The 17,349-nt window shown below is 41.2% G+C and overlaps 1 protein-coding gene across 1 annotated transcript in view; it reads right to left on the bottom strand.

Annotated features, from left to right (window-relative positions):
- LOC139371164 (NEDD4-binding protein 1-like) overlaps positions 1–16,930 on the bottom strand; it is a 31,273-nt gene extending 14,343 nt beyond the window's left edge. The window contains exons 1-2 of the mRNA XM_071111296.1: positions 16,394–16,930; positions 13,171–14,696 (exon numbers count right to left, since the gene is read on the bottom strand). Of these exons, the coding sequence (XP_070967397.1) occupies positions 13,171–14,696; positions 16,394–16,711 (1,844 nt within the window). The 5' untranslated portion in view covers positions 16,712–16,930. The remainder of the gene's footprint in view (positions 1–13,170; positions 14,697–16,393) is intronic.
- Between the last annotated feature and the right edge of the window lie 419 nt (positions 16,931–17,349).

The raw sequence follows: 17,349 nt of genomic DNA, 5'->3' as shown, positions 1-17,349 counted from the left end.
CCGATAGTGGACAACCTTGTTTTACTCTAGATAGTTTAAAACTTTCTGAGATGTAGCCATTATTTATTATTTTACACCTAGGGTTACTAGACATAACTTTAATCCATTTTATAAGAGATTTCCCAAAATTGAAATATTCTAGGCATTTATTTATAAACTCCAGTCATACTTTATCAAAAGCCTTTTCAAAAACAGCTATGAAAACAAGGCCTGGTGTCTCCAATATTTCATAGTATTCTATTGTTTCCAGTACTTGTCTTATATTATCTCCAATGTATCGTCCATGTAAAAAACCTGTGTGATTAGGATGAATATTATCTGACAATACTTTTTAAATTCAATGCACGAGGCATTTTGCATCACAACACTGAAGTGTAAGAGGTCTCACATGTTTTAAATGGACTGGATCTTTATATTTACCACTTGGGTCCTGTTCCAGTAATAATGATATCAGACCTTCTTGTTGTGTGTCTGATAATCTACCATTTATATAGGACTGGTTAAAACATGCTAATAATGGTCCTCTGAGTATATCAAATAAGGTTTTGTATACTTCCACTGGTATGCCACCCAGCCCTGGAGTTTTCCCAGCCTTAAAGGCTTTAATTGCATCAAGAAGTTCCTCCTCTGTAATTTGGCCTTCACATGAGTCTTTCTGTACAGATGTTAATGGAAAAAATCCATGCAATTAGTTTCAGTTAGTGGAGATGGAAGAGACTGAAACGAAAACATCCTTAAAGTACTTTACTTCCTCTTTCAAAATATCATTCGTGAATCATGCGTGATTCCATCATTTGTAACAAGTTTCAACACATTGTTTTTCTAGCATTTCTATATAGAAACAGAATTTGGCATGTTATGTTAGCTAATCCAAGTTTATCATTGTAAAAGGCTAATTGATCATTAGAAAACCCTTTTGCAATTATTTTAGCACAGATGAAAATGTTTATGCTGATTAAAGAAGCAATAAAACTGGCCTTCTTCAGACTAGTTGAGTATCTGGAGCATCAGCATTTGTGGATGCCGATTACAGGCTAAAAATGGCCATAAAAAAAATTACTTTCTTCTGAAACTCGTCAGTCTATTCTTGTTCTGAGAAATGAAGGCTATTCCATGTTAGAAATTGTACCACTCCCTTCACAGGACAGTGCAAATTGGCTCTAACCAGAATAGAAAGAGGAGTGTGAGGCCCCGGTGCACAACTGAGCAAGAGGACAAGTACATTAGAGTGTCTAGTTTGAGAAACAGACGACTCACAAGTCCTCAACTGGCAGCTGCCAGTTGAGGACTGTCCAGGTGGCTGGTCTCAGATGACCCCACAGGTGAAGAAACCGGATGTGGAGGTCCTGGGTTGGCGCGGTTTCATGTGGTCTGCGGTTGAGAGGCCGGTTGGACGTACTGCCAAATTCTCTAAAACGACATTGGAGGCAGCTTATGGTAGAGAAGTTAACATTCAATTCTCTGACAACAGCTCTGTTGTTCATTTCTGTAGTCAGCATGCCAATTGCATGCTCCCTCAAAACTTGAGACATCTGTGGCATTGTGTTGTGTGACAAAAGTGCACATTTTAGAGTGGCCATTTATTGTCCTCAGCACAAGGTGCACCTGTGTAATTATCATGCTGTTTAATCGGCTTCTTTATATGCCACACCTGTCAGGTGGATGGATTATCTTGGCAATGGAGAAATTCTCACCAACAGGCATGTAAACAAATTTTTGCAGCATATTTCAGAGAAATACGCTTTTTGTGTGCATGGAACCTTTCTGGGATCTTTTATTTCAGCTCATGAAACATGGGAACAACACTTTATATGTTGCATTTATATTTAATGTTCAGTATAATTACTAACACAAACCCACCCACGATCGAATGTCCACTTAAATGGTAATGTCTATTCTATTATGTATATTTCTAGCTACAACCTATCAATATGTTTCCTATGGAGGACTGACAGTATGATATAAAACAACAGATATTCCTATTCAAGTCAACTGAATCATTCCATGACATTTCAGAAAGCCATGACACCCACCATTTCAGTCTGTTCTGAAATTTTTTCTGTAGTTAAATCTGCTGTCTATTTTTTTAACAGGGGAAGAAACCCATCAACAGATTCACAGGGAATACATTACATAGTATGGAAAAGCAATACTCCAAGAAACAGCTTCATACTACTTGTCAAACATAGAGAATTGATACTGTATACTGGTTGTTGGGGAGGGATTGGCATGGGATGTGGGGGGTTTGTGAATGGCTGTTGTTTTTCTCCCGGGATTCCTCATGTCTTACTCATTGGTCGGAAAACAAGTTTGGTCCAAATCGGATGTTGGGTACTATATTTATTGAATATTTTGTGAATCCTATAAATAAGAAATTGCCAATTTAGGTGCAATCAATTAGCTTAATTTCTCAGAGATCAAATGATATTTTAACAAAATATTTTCAGGAAAGCTAGTTGTATATGTTACTAACTACAGAAACTATTTCAGAATAAGTGGACCTCCAACCATCTTTGTGGTACCATTTGAATGTTGAAAATTGTATTCCCATTTTAGTACATTTATCAACCAAAGCATGACATCCACCCTGTATTCAAGAGCATGCTCTGTCTGAACCGATGGCGGGCATAACACAAAAACCTTATATCAGGGATGGGCAACTTTAAAACTAATTTCATGCAATTCTAGACATTTGCCAGAGGGTGGAGGCAAATGTTTGCAGTTAACGGATGATCAATGGGCCCCTCCCCGGTGGGTAATTCGACCATGCTTACTACAAGTTTAGATAGCTGGCCGCGGGGCCTACAAAAGGGGGTCGCCAGTTGCCAATTCCTGCCTTAGATTATGTAAAATAGAGTCTAAGCTACAACATATGTGAATATGAAAAAAGCTAGATCATTGACATTAAATGGTAAAAAAAAAAAAAAAAAAATTATGCAAAACTTTTTCCAGATTTTTTTTTTTTTAAATGACAACCCTGTTTGTCAGCTTTTAAATAAAATCAATCTCAACTGGTTTTCTTTTCCAGTGATGAAGATGTGGCTGTCTCATGGTATGGTGGGGTATGCAAAATGGTCAACATTGAGCACCCGTATCTCTTGAATGTTTTGGCATTCAGGTCCGAAATGTCACTTTCTGAAAGTTGTACAATTATACATCAAATTCTACCCCGAGTTGTTGATCCTTCACAATACATTAATCTAATTACTAGGGATGTGCGATATAATCAGTGAACATATCGGAATCGGACGATATTAGCTAAAAATGCCAACATCGGTATTGGCCAATGTCTAGTTTAACGCCCGTTGTGCAAAACCGATGTCACAGCTGACATGCATACCTATATAACGAAGGTACATTATGTAATCATGGAGGTGTGTTGGGTCATTGTCCTGTTGAAAAACAAGTGATAGTCCCACTAAGCGCAAACCAGATGGGATGGCGCATCGCTGCAGAATGCTGGTTAAGTGTGCCTTGAATACTAAATAAATCACAGACAGTGTCACCAACAAAGCACACCATCACACCTCCTCTATGCTTTACGGTGGGAACCACACATGCGGAGATCATCTGTTCACCTAATCTGCGTCTCACAAAGACACAGTGGTTGGAACCAAAAATCTCAAATTTGGACTCATCAGACCAAAGGATAGATTTCCACCGGTCTAATGTCCATTCGACCATGAAGGCCTGATTCACTCAGTCTCCTCTCAACATCAACTGTTCAGACGTGTCTGTTACTTGAACTCTGAAGCATTTATTTGGGCTGTGATTTCTGAGGCTGGTAACTTTAATGAACTTATCCTCTACAGCAGAGGTAACTCTGGGTCTTCCTTTCCTTTGGCAGTTTCATCATAGCACTTGATGGTTTTTGAGAGATGTCGTAAATTCCTGAGGATCTCCTCATGGACACACAGTATAGAGAGAGTACATTTTCATAGAGAACAAAGGAATTCCTTCCACCTCACAGAACTTGAGGTACGAACAAATTTCATGTTCCAGAGAAAGTATAAAAGATCGGTGAAGAATCCAGCTACAAACTGGTCCGTTTGTTACAACTTGGGGAAGATCATGGGAGACGGTGTGGCCACATTACCATGACGCTGTTTATATAATAGCCTCAGATATGAGGTTTACATCTAATTGTGGTATAAGATGAATGAGTGAGTATAATACTGTTTACACAATTTTACAATGTGATTTTGGACTGTTTAATGAAGGAAAACTCAAAAAGGAAATTGGAGTTAACTAAATCAGAGGACCGCCCCTGACGCCCAGTTAGGGTCAGGCGTCCTGGGACAGCCCCTTTCTGCAATTCCGAATAAGACCCAACTTTGAGAAATTATCACCAACATTGAGAAATTATCACCAGACCATGTTTTTCTCCATTAGGAGGGGAGAAAGGTTGTAGACAATTGCTGAATCTTTTAACCATACCACGTGGTTAAACTCTTAGACCATCGATACCGACAGAATAAAAACAAGTCTTTGATATCAATTACTAGTCTGCAGCTAGGAATTTGGTATCATTGAACGCGAAGAACGACAACCGCCAAAACATCCATTCTATAACAACTGAATGAATGTCACTCTGAACTATCCCTTCTAACCAAGACAGAGAGAGAGAGAGAGAGAGAGAGAGAGAGCGAGGACGAAACTCTCCAACAGAAACAAACTTTTCACCAGCGATCAAGACGACACACTGAGCGTAAATATATATATTGATTGCAATTGTTTCCGAATGAGTGAGTGTTCATGTGCAAAGGATTAGCATTTCAATTGTTATAATTATCACTCTGTAGTGACTTCTTACAGTGCCTTGCGAAAGTATTCGGCCCCCTTGAACTTTGCGACCTTTTACCACATTTCAGGCTTCAAACATAAAGATACAAAACTGTATTTTTTTGTGAAGAATCAACAACAAGTGGGACACAATCATGAAGTGGAACGACATTTATTGGATATTTCAAACTTTTTTAACAAATCAAAAACTGAAAAATTGGGCGTGCAAAATTATTCAGCCCCCTTAAGTTAATACTTTGTAGCGCCACCTTTTGCTGCGATTACAGCTGTAAGTCGCTTGGGGTATGTCTCTATCAGTTTTGCACATCGAGAGACTGAAATGTTTTCCTATTCCTCCTTGCAAAACAGCTCGAGCTCAGTGAGGTTGGATGGAGAGCATTTGTGAACAGCAGTTTTCAGTTCTTTCCACAGATTCTCAATTGGATTCAGGTCTGGACTTTGACTTGGCCATTCTAACACCTGGATATGTTTATTTTTTAACCATTCCATTGTAGATTTTGCTTTATGTTTTGGATCATTGTCTTGTTGGAAGACAAATCTCCGTCCCAGTCTCAGGTCTTTTGCAGACTCCATCAGGTTTTCTTCCAGAATAGTCCTGTATTTGGCTCCATCCATCTTCCCATCAATTTTAACTATCTTCCCTGTCCCTGCTGAAGAAAAGCAGGCCCAAGCCATGATGCTGCCACCACCATGTTTGACAGTGGGGATGGTGTGTTCAGCTGTGTTGCTTTTACGCCAAACATAACGTTTTGCATTGTTGCCAAAAAGTTCAATTTTGGTTTCATCTGACCAGAGCACCTTCTTCCACATGTTTGGTGTGTCTCCCAGGTGGCTTGTGGCAAACTTTAAACAACACTTTTTATGGATATCTTTAAGAAATGGCTTTCTTCTTGCCACTCTTCCATAAAGGCCAGATTTGTGCAATATACGACTGATTGTTGTCCTATGGACAGAGTCTCCCACCTCAGCTGTAGATCTCTGCAGTTCATCCAGAGTGTACATGGGCCTCTTGGCTGCATCTCTGATCAGTCTTCTCCTTGTATGAGCTGAAAGTTTAGAGGGACGGCCAGGTCTTGGTAGATTTGCAGTGGTCTGATACTCCTTCCATTTCAATATTATCGCTTGCACAGTGCTCCTTGGGATGTTTAAAGCTTGGGAAATCTTTTTGTATCCAAATCTGGCTTTAAACTTCTTCACAACAATATCTCGGACCTGCCTGGTGTGTTCCTTGTTCTTCATGATGCTCTGTGCGCTTTTAACGGACCTCTGAGACTATCACAGTGCAGGTGCATTTATACGGAGACTTGATTACACACAGGTGGATTGTATTTATCATCATTAGTCATTTAGGTCAACATTGGATCATTCAGAGATCCTCACTGAACTTCTGGAGAGAGTTTGCTGCACTGAAAGTAAAGGGGCTGAATAATTTTGCACGGCCAATTTTTCAGTTTTTGATTTGTTAAAAAAGTTTGAAATATCCAATAAATGTCGTTCCACTTCATGATTGTGTCCCACTTGTTGTTGATTCTTCACAAAAAAATACAGTTTTATATCTTTATGTTTGAAGCCTGAAATGTGGCAAAAGGTCGCAAAGTTCAAGGGGGCCGAATACTTTCGCAAGGCACTGTAGTTGACCCCCACTTCCCCTTTTGTCTAACAAGCCACCATGCCGGTTTTAATGTGATATTTCAGTTTTGTGCAAAAATCAGTTTTTGCTTTTGCATTTTGGGGTATTGTGTGTAGATTGATAGGGGGGAAAAACAAGTTAAATCAATTTTAGAAAAGGCTGTAAAGTAACAAAATGTGGAAAAGGTCAAGGGGTTTGAATACCTTCTGAATGCAATGTTTATCTAAAAATAAGATTGACATAGGGTTAGTTTATATTACTTGGAGTCCAAGTAAAAATAGTGAGAGTGCTGAACAATATGGCCAGAGATCGTTTTAAGTAGTAACCAGAAAGCATGACGAACACATACACACAAAAGCTCAAAACACACAAATCTCAATTTTTGTGAGGCAATGGCACATTGCAGTCACTGGGAAGTTCCCTCTTAAAGAGAAAGTGAGTTCAAACAGGATGTGCAACTAACCCCAGTACCATTGACGTGGATAGTAAAATCACCTTGAAATATGAACAAAAAAACAAAACAAAAATTCCCCCTTGTAGTTTTCTTAAATAAAACCCCCATACTTGTTCATACTTCCAGTAATGACCTCAGTAGACAGAATAAAATTGCTTAGGGCAAGAAGGAAGAAACAGGAAAACTGACTGAAGTGAAAAGAGAGAGTTTATATTTGGTCATTTCCATGTAAAAGGACCCATGAGCACCAATGTGACGTTCATAGGAGCATATCCAATTGGGTGTCAAATAAAAGCTAAGAGTCTATATTTCTGAGAAATTTCAGCATAGATACATTTTTCAACCATCTTGCATCCTAAAAATTAGGAATAAGCTAAGGCTTTGATTTCTGGTCAAACAGATGGGAAAGGGGTCTACCAGAAAAAGTCTTAAAAATGATTAGAAATATATCAAAACACAATCATGTTGATGTAAAGACCCCTGCCAACTAATATCAACACATACTTAGTTTGAGAAAAATGTCTGCCTTCTGTAAATTTAAGAAACATTGCCTTGCGATTTGAAATTCCATTACCAAAACCCCACATATCTTTAAGATATTTTCACATTTCTCTCCCTCATGACGAGACAGGATAATAAAAGTTCACATAAGTAACAAGGTAGGCCTATCAATTAGTTTGTTGTTTTACGGGTATAATTTTGTTTATGCAAGTGATTAGAACTCAGAATTCTGTTACCAAATCCTTAACAGATTTTCAGCAATTCAATTGGCTACAATGGGAAATCAAAGTAGTCACAAACCACAGTTGGTTTCACAACTACAGTACAGTAAATAAGTAGAGTATAGTTCATTATAAACTGGGTGGTTTGAGCCCTGAATGCTGATTGGCTGACAGAGGTGGTATATCAGACCGTATACCCGGACAACACTGGGCCAATTGAAGTGACGCCTCAAGCACTGCGATGCTGTGCCTTAGACCACTGCGCCACTCAGGAGGCCTTGACAAGGTGACTTTTATCAATATATTTGCCTGTACTTACCCCCCAAAATAAAATGCTAATTAGCTGATCATCTACTTTAATTTCTAATTAGCATTTTCAAATCTGAGAATAAATAGAGCCCAATTAAAAGTCACCTTGTCCGAGATTTACACAGTTATCAAAACATCACGCCAGGGTAAGCCTACACAAAACACAGCCCTTATTTTAAGTGTTTTTAAAATCCCCTATGGGAAAAAGGAATGGTGGAAAAAACGGTTGGAAATATTTCCCTGTTTGACCGCAAGGTTTTATGGGTATTATGACATGTCCACTGTGGGGTTCTATTATGAACAACTCCCCATATGGGCAGGTATGGGGTGGGGTCAGATGGGAGGGTATCTGCTAGGTTTTCTATGTTTTGTTGAGGCCTATGTGATGTGTGAGAAGTGCTAAGATTTCCTCTTGTAGAACAAACGTGAATCTGAATCGGAATTGTTTTGTCTTTTCCATCATATGACCTTCATGATTCAAATGCATTGATATAGTTTCAATCAATCAATGAATCAGTTTAATGCTGGTGTAATTTTCTCTGAGTGATAGCTCATAAAATGTTGAGAACTTGTACGATAAGATTGATTGGCTTCTTTCTCTCTGTGATACGTTTCACACCTTCCCAATCCAGCCCTAAATCCCCGAGCTGACAAGGTACACATCTGTCGTTCTGCCCCTGAACAGGCAGTTAACCCACTGTTCCTAGGCCGTCATTGAAAATAAGAATTTGTTCTTAACTGACTTGCCTAGTAAAATAAAGGTAAAATAAATAAATAAAAATACACATTTGAGTTCTCTGTATGTTCCTAGGCAAGGGGTAGGGGGGGCCTCCATAGCAACTTTTTTTTGCCATAGGAACCTGCAACCAGTGCTTGGGTAGTTTTGCTTTACATGGCAGTCAATACGAATAGAAATAACGACTAGAGAACGTCTAAAATTGCACTTGACAACCAGGGTTAGGATTAGAGGTCGACCGATTAATCGGAATGGCCGATTAATTAGGGCCGATTTCAAGTTTTCATAACAATCGGTAATCGTTATTTTTGGGCGCCGATTTATTTTTTATACCTTTATTTAACTAGGCAAGTCAGTTAGGAACACATTCTTATTTTCAATGCTGCCTAGGAACGGTGGGTTAACTGCCTTGTTCAGGGGCAGAACGACAGATTTTCCCCTTGTCAGCTCGGGGGATCCAATCTTGCAACCTTACAGTTAACTAATCCAACGCTATAACCACCTGCCTCTCATTGCACTCCACGAGGAGCCTGCTTGTTACGCTAATGCAGTAGAAGCCAAGGTAAGTTGCTAGCTTGCATTAAACTTATCTTATAAAAAACAATCAATCAATCATAATCACTAGTTATAACACATGGTTGATGATATTACTAGTTTATCTAGCGTATCCTTCGTTGCATATAATCGAAATTGCGAAAAAAGCAATTGTTGGACGACTGTACCTAACCATAAACACTAATGCCTTTCTTAAAATCAATACACAGAAGTATATATTTTTAAATCTGCATATTTAGCTAAAAATAAATCCAGGTTAGCAGGCAATATTAACCAGGTGAAATTGTGTCATTTCTCTTGCGTTCATTGCACGCAGAGTCAGGGTATATGCAAGTTTGGGCTTCCTGGCTCATTGCGAACTAATTTGCCAGAATTTTACGTAATTATGACATACATTGAAGGTTGTGCAATGTAACAAGAATATTTATACTTAGGGATGCTACCCGTTAGATAAAATACAGAACGGTTCTGTATTTCACTGGAATAATAAACGTTTTGTTTTCGAAATGATCGTTTCCGGAATCTACCATATTAATGACCAAAGGCTCGTATTTCTGTGTGTTATTATGTTATAATTAAGTCTATGATTTGATAGAGCAGTCTGACTGAGCGATGGTAGGCAGCAGCAGGCTCGTAAGCATTCATTCAAACAGCACTTTGTGCATTTTGCCAGAGGCTCTTCGCAAGCACAGCGCTGTTTATGACTTCAAGCCTATCAGCCTAATGGCTGGTGTAACCGATGTGAAATGGCTAGCTAGTTAGCTGGGTACGCGCTAATAGCTTTTCAAACGTCACTCGCTCTGAGACTTGGAGTAGTTTTTCCCCTTGCTCTGCAAAGGCTGCGGCTTTTGTGGAGCGATGGGTAACGCTGCTTCGAGTGTGGCTGTTGTCGATGTGTTCCTGATTCGAGCCCAGGTAGGGGCAAGGAGAGGGATGGAAGCTATACTGTTACACTGGCAATACTATACAGTGCCTTGCGAAAGTATTCGGCCCCCTTGAACTTTGCGACCTTTTGCCACATTTCAGGCTTCAAACATAAAGATATAAAACTGTATTTTTTTGTGAAGAATCAACAACAAGTGGGACACAATCATGAAGTGGAACGACATTTATTGGATATTTCAAACTTTTTTAACAAATCAAAAACTGAAAAATTGGGCGTGCAAAATTATTACTTATTACTTTCAGTGCAGCAAACTCTCTCCAGAAGTTCAGTGAGGATCTCTGAATGATCCAATGTTGACCTAAATGACTAATGATGATAAATACAATCCACCTGTGTGTAATCAAGTCTCCGTATAAATGCACCTGCACTGTGATAGTCTCAGAGGTCCGTTAAAAGCGCACAGAGCATCATGAAGAACAAGAAACACACCAGGCAGGTCCGAGATACTGTTGTGAAGAAGTTTAAAGCCGGATTTGGATACAAAACGATTTCCCAAGCTTTAAACATCCCAAGGAGCACTGTGCAAGCAATAATATTGAAATGGAAGGAGTATCAGACCACTGCAAATCTACCAAGACCTGGCCATCCCTCTAAACTTTCAGCTCATACAAGGAGAAGACTGATCAGAGATGCAGCCAAGAGGCCCATGATCACTCTGGATGAACTGCAGAGATCTACAGCTGAGGTGGGAGACTCTGTCCATAGGACAACAATCAGTCGTATATTGCACAAATCTGGTCTTTATGAAAGAGTGGCAAGAAGAAAGCCATTTCTTAAAGATATCCATAAAAAGTGTTGTTTAAAGTTTGCCACAAGCCACCTGGGAGACACACCAAACATGTGGAAGAAGGTGCTCTGGTCAGATGAAACCAAAATGGAACTTTTTGGCAACAATGCAAAACGTTATGTTTGGCGTAAAAGCAACACAGCTCATCACCCTGAACACACCATCCCCACTGTCAAACATGGTGGTGGCAGCATCATGGTTTGGGCCTGCTTTTCTTCAGCAGGGACAGGGAAGATGGTTAAAATTGATGGGAAGATGGATGGAGCCAAATACAGGACCATTCTGGAAGAAAACCTGATGGAGTCTGCAAAAGACCTGAGACTGGGACAGAGATTTGTCTTCCAACAAGACAATGATCCAAAACATAAAACAAAATCTACAATGGAATGGTTCAAAAATAAACATATCCAGGTGTTAGAATGGCCAAGTCAAAGTCCAGACCTGAATCCAATCGAGAATCTGTGGAAAGAACTGAAAAATGCTGTTCACAAATGCTCTCCATCCAACCTCACTGAGCTCGAGCTGTTTTGCAAGGAGGAATGGGAAAAGATTTCAGTCTCTCGATGTGCAAAACTGATAGAGACATACCCCAAGCGACTTACAGCTGTAATCACAGCAAAAGGTGGCGCTACAAAGTATTAACTTAAGGGGGCTGAATAATTTTGCACGCCCAATTTTCAGTTTTTGATTTGTTCAAAAAGTTTGAAATATCCAATAAATGTCGTTCCACTTCATGATTGTGTCCCACTTGTTGTTGATTCTTCACAAAAAAATACAGTTTTATATCTTTATGTTTGAAGCCTGAAATGTGGCAAAAGGTCGCAAAGTTCAAGGGGGCCGAATACTTTCGCAAGGCACTGTATAAGAACATCCAATAGTCAAAGGTATATGAAATACAAATGGTATAGAGAGAAATAGTCCTATAATACTATATTAACTACAATCTAACCTCTTACCTTGGAATATTGAAGTCTCATGTTAAAAGGAACAATCAACTTTCATATGTTCTCATGTTCTGAGCAAGGAACTCAAACGTTAGCTTTTTTACATGGCACATATTTCACTTTTACTTCTCCAAAACTTTTTTTTTGCATTATTTAAACCAAATTGACATGTTTCATTATTTATTTGAGGCTAAATTGATTTTTATTGATGTATTATATTAAGTTAAAATAAGTGTTCATTCAGTATTGTTGTAATTGTCACTATTACAAATACATGAAAAAAAAATATTTTTATTTTTTTTAAATCGCCCGATTAATCGTCAACGTTTTTTTTTTTGGTCCTCCAATAATTTGTATTGAAAAATCATAATCGGTCGACCTCTAGGATATGGCCACGTCACAGCCATGATAAAAATGTCATAGCACATGGCCTCATGTATTATTGCTTAAGTACAGTACAGCACAGTAAAATAATATCAGCGTATTGTTCAGTACAGTACTGTAGAGATCAGTCAGTAAAGAAAAGTAGAGTATAGTTCAGTACACAGTAAAGCACACTAGAGTTGCGTACACTGTAATTACTGTATTGTACTGTAATCTACATTATTGTATATACTCCACTGTACTGTTCTGTACGGTACTCTACTGAGCTGTACTTTGATGTCCAAAGTTGTGAAACATAGATGTTTTGATTTGTTCAGATTTGGTCTGGACCAACCAAATTTGGTCTTATTTAGGGGCAGAGCTCATTAAATAAATGTGTTTTTGTAAAATGTTCAGTGTAAATTGTTCAAAGTAGTCATTGTGCAGAGAGTTGTATGGTTGGTTAAACTTTGAAACCAATGGTTTTTGCATATATTTTAAGTGAAACATTTGAGTCTCAGCGCAATTCCGTTACCGTGGAATTGCCCATTACTATTACTTATTTCATAGTCAGAGAAAGATTTTCCCATCTGGAAAGCCACTTAGACGCCCCCCACTGCAGCCATGTGCTAGGCCTATCTACTCATATATATATATATATATATATATATATATATATATATATATATATATATATATATATATATATACACACACATACATTTACAGTGGGTTACTGGAAGAGCTCTCAGCTATGAGCATTTATAATGTTACCCATGAGAAAGTCCTGACTGAGGGTTACACTCTTGCTTTCACTCACACACCAGAGCTCACATAGGCCTACACACAGGTGGGTCAGACAAAGTCTTATCTGATGATGACAAAATGTGTGTGGGTACAGTAAGAGGGGGGATTACTCACGCCATGGCCACGTTGCTGCCGTCGATGATGATGTGGCGGAGGTCAGGGTGTCCAGGCTTGTTCTGTAGGGTCAGGGTGTAGGGGGTTCTTAGGGACTCATTGAAGCGGGTTGTGGCAGTCAGGGGTGGTGGAGGGGGCTCTGTGCGGGGTGGAGGGACCCTGGCTGACAGGGTCTGGTAGGAGCAGCCTGGCCTTGTACCTGCTGGCTGGGTCGGACACTGTGGTGTGCTCCGCAGTGCCGTCACACTCTCCACATGTACCGGCCCCATGGTCTGAGCCCCTCCCCGGGAAAAGTAGTCCATCCTGGACCCCGATGGAGGATCCAGCTGCTCTGCCGTCCTGGCCTTAACGCCAGTCATAGTGTCGGAACTGTCCTCGTCATCATCAATGGTGATGATATTGTAAGCACCCCCCTGACCAGTGCTGCTCCTCTTTAGCATCACTGTCTGCAGCATGCTGCTACACTGTCCCCTCTGTCCCACAGCATTGCTGCTGAGTGGCTTAATGTTCTCCTTGGACTTTACATCCAGGGCTCTGTTTGGTATTCTATCTGGCCCTCTGTCCTTATCCCTGGAGAAAGTAGTGGAGGAGGAAGATGAAGACTCAGGGTTGTGGGTTGAGGACGCCCCACCTCGCTGCCCCTCTGTTCTCTGGCTCTCCTCCACAATGCGCTCCAGCAGCAGGAAGGTGTCCTCTGTCTGGCCCGTCTCCCTCACCACCCTCTCCACCACCTCCTGCTGGTAGCCCATGGTCCTGAAGAAGTTCACCAGGCACCGCAGGTTGGTCTCAGGGGCCACAGCTTCCCGGTCATCCGCACTATCAGTGGAGTCCAGCACCATAAGCCCCATGTTGGCCTTGGAGGGAGTCTTAGCTCGGCTGTCACTGGTTACAGTGTGGCGCTCTTTCTCAATCGACTGACCCCTCCTCTCTAGGGAGAACTGCCTCTTGGTGTCCCTCAGCTCGCTCTCTGACGACCGCCGCTTGTGGGAGGGTCGGATGCCATTCAGCAACCCCGCTTCGGCCCCGGCTGGAGCCCCAGCCGCCTTCTCCTCAAAGCTGGTGTCCACGATGCGGTTGGAAAGGTCAGTGACAGGGGTGCTGCTTTGGGAGCGATCCTGGTCCACGTCTATAACCCCACCAGGCTGAGTGGGGCTCTGGGCAAGACCTAGCAGCTCCTCCTTAAGGGCACTGGGTAGCAAGAGCAGCTCCATGGCGTACTTATCGTCTCGCTCCTCCACAAACGCCTTGAAGGTGCGTTTGACGGTCTGCTCCCTGTCTCCGGGCAGGCTGCGCTTCTCTTGGAAGAGAGCAACAAACTGCTGCACGCGGCTCTGTGCCATGACGACAGACTCAACGCAGCCCAGCAGGCGCAATCGTCCCGGCTCCAGCACCACAACCTCAGCGCTGGTGTCCCGCAGCAGCCGATCCAGGAACAAACCCCGGGCACCGGCAAAGATGCAGTGGATGTCCACAGGGTAGCGCTCCACCTGCTGCAGCTCTGGGTCACAGAGACCTTTCAGGTACTCCTGCAACAACACAGAGTCAACACCAGTTAGAGAAGTAGACATGCCAACAACATAAAATTATTTGTCCAACATCAACTTACACAGGTGTAGGCAACACACCTAGTTCATAAAGTACCATGGATGGGGATCTAGACTACATCAGTGTCAGTGTCTCCTGACCCCTCCTGTCTCAGCCTCCAGTATTTATGCTGCAGTAGTTTGTGTCAGGGGGGCTAGGGTCAGTTTGTTATATCTGGAGTACTTCTCCTGTCCAATCCGGTGTCCTGTGTGAATTTAAGTATGCTCTCTCTTATTCTCTCTTTCTTTCTCTCTCTCGGAGGACCTGAGCCCTAGGACCATGCCTCAGGACTACCTGACATGATGACTCCTTGCTGTCCCCAGTCCACCTGGCTGTGCTGCTGCTCCAGTTTCAACTGTTCTGCCTGTGATTATTATTATTTGACCATGCTGGCCATTTATGAACATTTGAACATCTTGGCCATGTTCTGTTATAATCTCCACCCGGCACAGCCAGAAGAGGACTGGCCACCCCACATAGCCTGGTTCCTCTCTAGGTTTCTTCCTAGGTTTTGGCCTTTCTAGGGAGTTTTTCCTAGCCACCGTGCTTTTACACCTGCATTGCTTGCTGTTTGGGGCTTTAGGCTGGGTTTCTGTACAGCACTTTGAAATATCAGCTGATGTACGAAAGGCTATATAAATAAATTTGATTTGATTAAATAATTTCACATGAGAAGGTCCATGATTAAAGCTTTTTGAAACTGATAATAGGATGCTCAGGGATACCCCCTGTCCGCCTGCCCAAGAAAACATCACTCATCATCTTCAATGACAACTCGGTCATCATCACATTGACTGTAAATTGGTAAGATTGAAAAGTGGAAGATGGGAAGTTGTAAGAAATCAACTGAAACCCAATTAGGAAATCTCAACATCTCAACAGTTTCCTGAAATATTTGATGAATCAGCCTCAAGTTTGAGATGCCCTGGCTGTCACAATACATACAGTGTGTCTCCTCTCCATAGAGTGCACATGGTTTCCTGATGACTATGTACACCAGGGAGAAAAATGACGTGGCAAGGTATAAATATGTTGGGGCTTCCGTTTTCTGTGTTCTCAATCGGGTTGAAGGGGATTCCAAGTTTACTGGCACCAATAGTAATACAATATTACCCAATCCGGTGACCTGTACATTGAACTTAATCTGCCCACTGCACAATGTTGGCAAAGGGAAACTCAAGATACTGAAGTGTAAAATATGTTATGACTGCTGTTTTTAGAGTTGTAGAATAAACGGGAAATCAGTACCGAACTTGAACACAAAAGTGTCATTGACACCCTTCCTGCAGTCGGGATCTTATGTAATGATGCTGTAAACCTGGCACCCAGATGGACTAGTTTTATAATATTTACTAATATAATCTGTACAGTTAGCTAGAAAGAAGATTACACAAAGCCTTATATTATATGAAACTCAAACAACTTTTCATATCAGCATTTTTACATTGGTCAAATCATGCCTATTCCAATCAGGTACCTCTTATTTTATTACCACCACATAACATTTAAGGATGGACCTTTGCTCTACCAACGAAAGGTCTTTGCTATTGAACTGCATAACTGACAAAAATAAATAAACACTTGAAGAATGGGCCTTTCATTAATCACAGTAATTTCATTAATCACAGTCAATGTTTACCTTTGCCTTCGACACGTCGTCTCTCTTTCCCTTGAGTTTAAGCCATATCTGCCTTGATGCTGTACTACAGTGGGCTCCAGTGTGGTCCAAAAGGCCGATAATTGTGAAAGCTACCTGGAAAACCTGTTCTACTTTGCGTTTAGCGCAATTCAGTTCTTCTTGCTTGTTTTCAAGGACCGCAAATTCGTCCACTGTCAGGACCTCTTGCTGTTGTTTGCTCGCTACTGGCGATAGCCTGTTTTCGGGCGGTTCCGAACAGGTTACCTCGGTGACTCGCTTCATAGCAAGGAGGGGCCGCGTTGTTGACATTCTGTTCATGAATATCTGTCCCTATTGACAACGGGGAGTTTTAATATTTTAACCATTCGGTGTCATGTCGATCTTTACCCTCATTCATGGTTTCCTGTGATCTATATTCCTCTTCCCTGCGGTGCTATATTACCTAGAGTAATCCTATTTTAAAACAACTTTTTACACGACAATCCCAACGCATCCGGAAAGTCCCAGTGATGATGTCATCAAAAGAAGACAATGTGTAACGGAACGTACGGAAATGAAGATGGCGGAGGCGGATGTTTTGTTTGAAACTGATGGCGCGTCGAGTGGAGTAGACTGTTAAGAGTGAAAAGGAATGGACTGCAGTGGCGAACAAAAGGGGAAATAAGAGAAGTGGTTTTGGAATATGTAAAGCCAAGCCTTGCTCTGACTCTTTTTTTAGTTGGAGCGAGGGTGGCGTTATCTGGATAAGGTTGCGTCAGTGAGGATAACAAGAAGTGGACTTATTTAGTTTTTTTGTATCCGAGGAGCAGAAGGAGCTAGCCCTTGATCATGACTCAGTTCCATTACACATAACATTAATTGCAATTAAGGCAAATTCTGTACTGGGGAGTTTTGCTAAGAGCCCCGGACGCTCAGTCTGAACAAACATGCATCGCTTACGGTACGGTTTAGGAAGC

This window comes from Oncorhynchus clarkii, chromosome 2 (genome assembly GCF_045791955.1).
Source record: "Oncorhynchus clarkii lewisi isolate Uvic-CL-2024 chromosome 2, UVic_Ocla_1.0, whole genome shotgun sequence".
Lineage (NCBI taxonomy): Eukaryota > Metazoa > Chordata > Actinopteri > Salmoniformes > Salmonidae > Oncorhynchus > Oncorhynchus clarkii.
The sequence above is the reverse complement of the archived record's forward strand: the minus strand, read 5'-3'. Positions and strand labels throughout refer to the sequence as shown.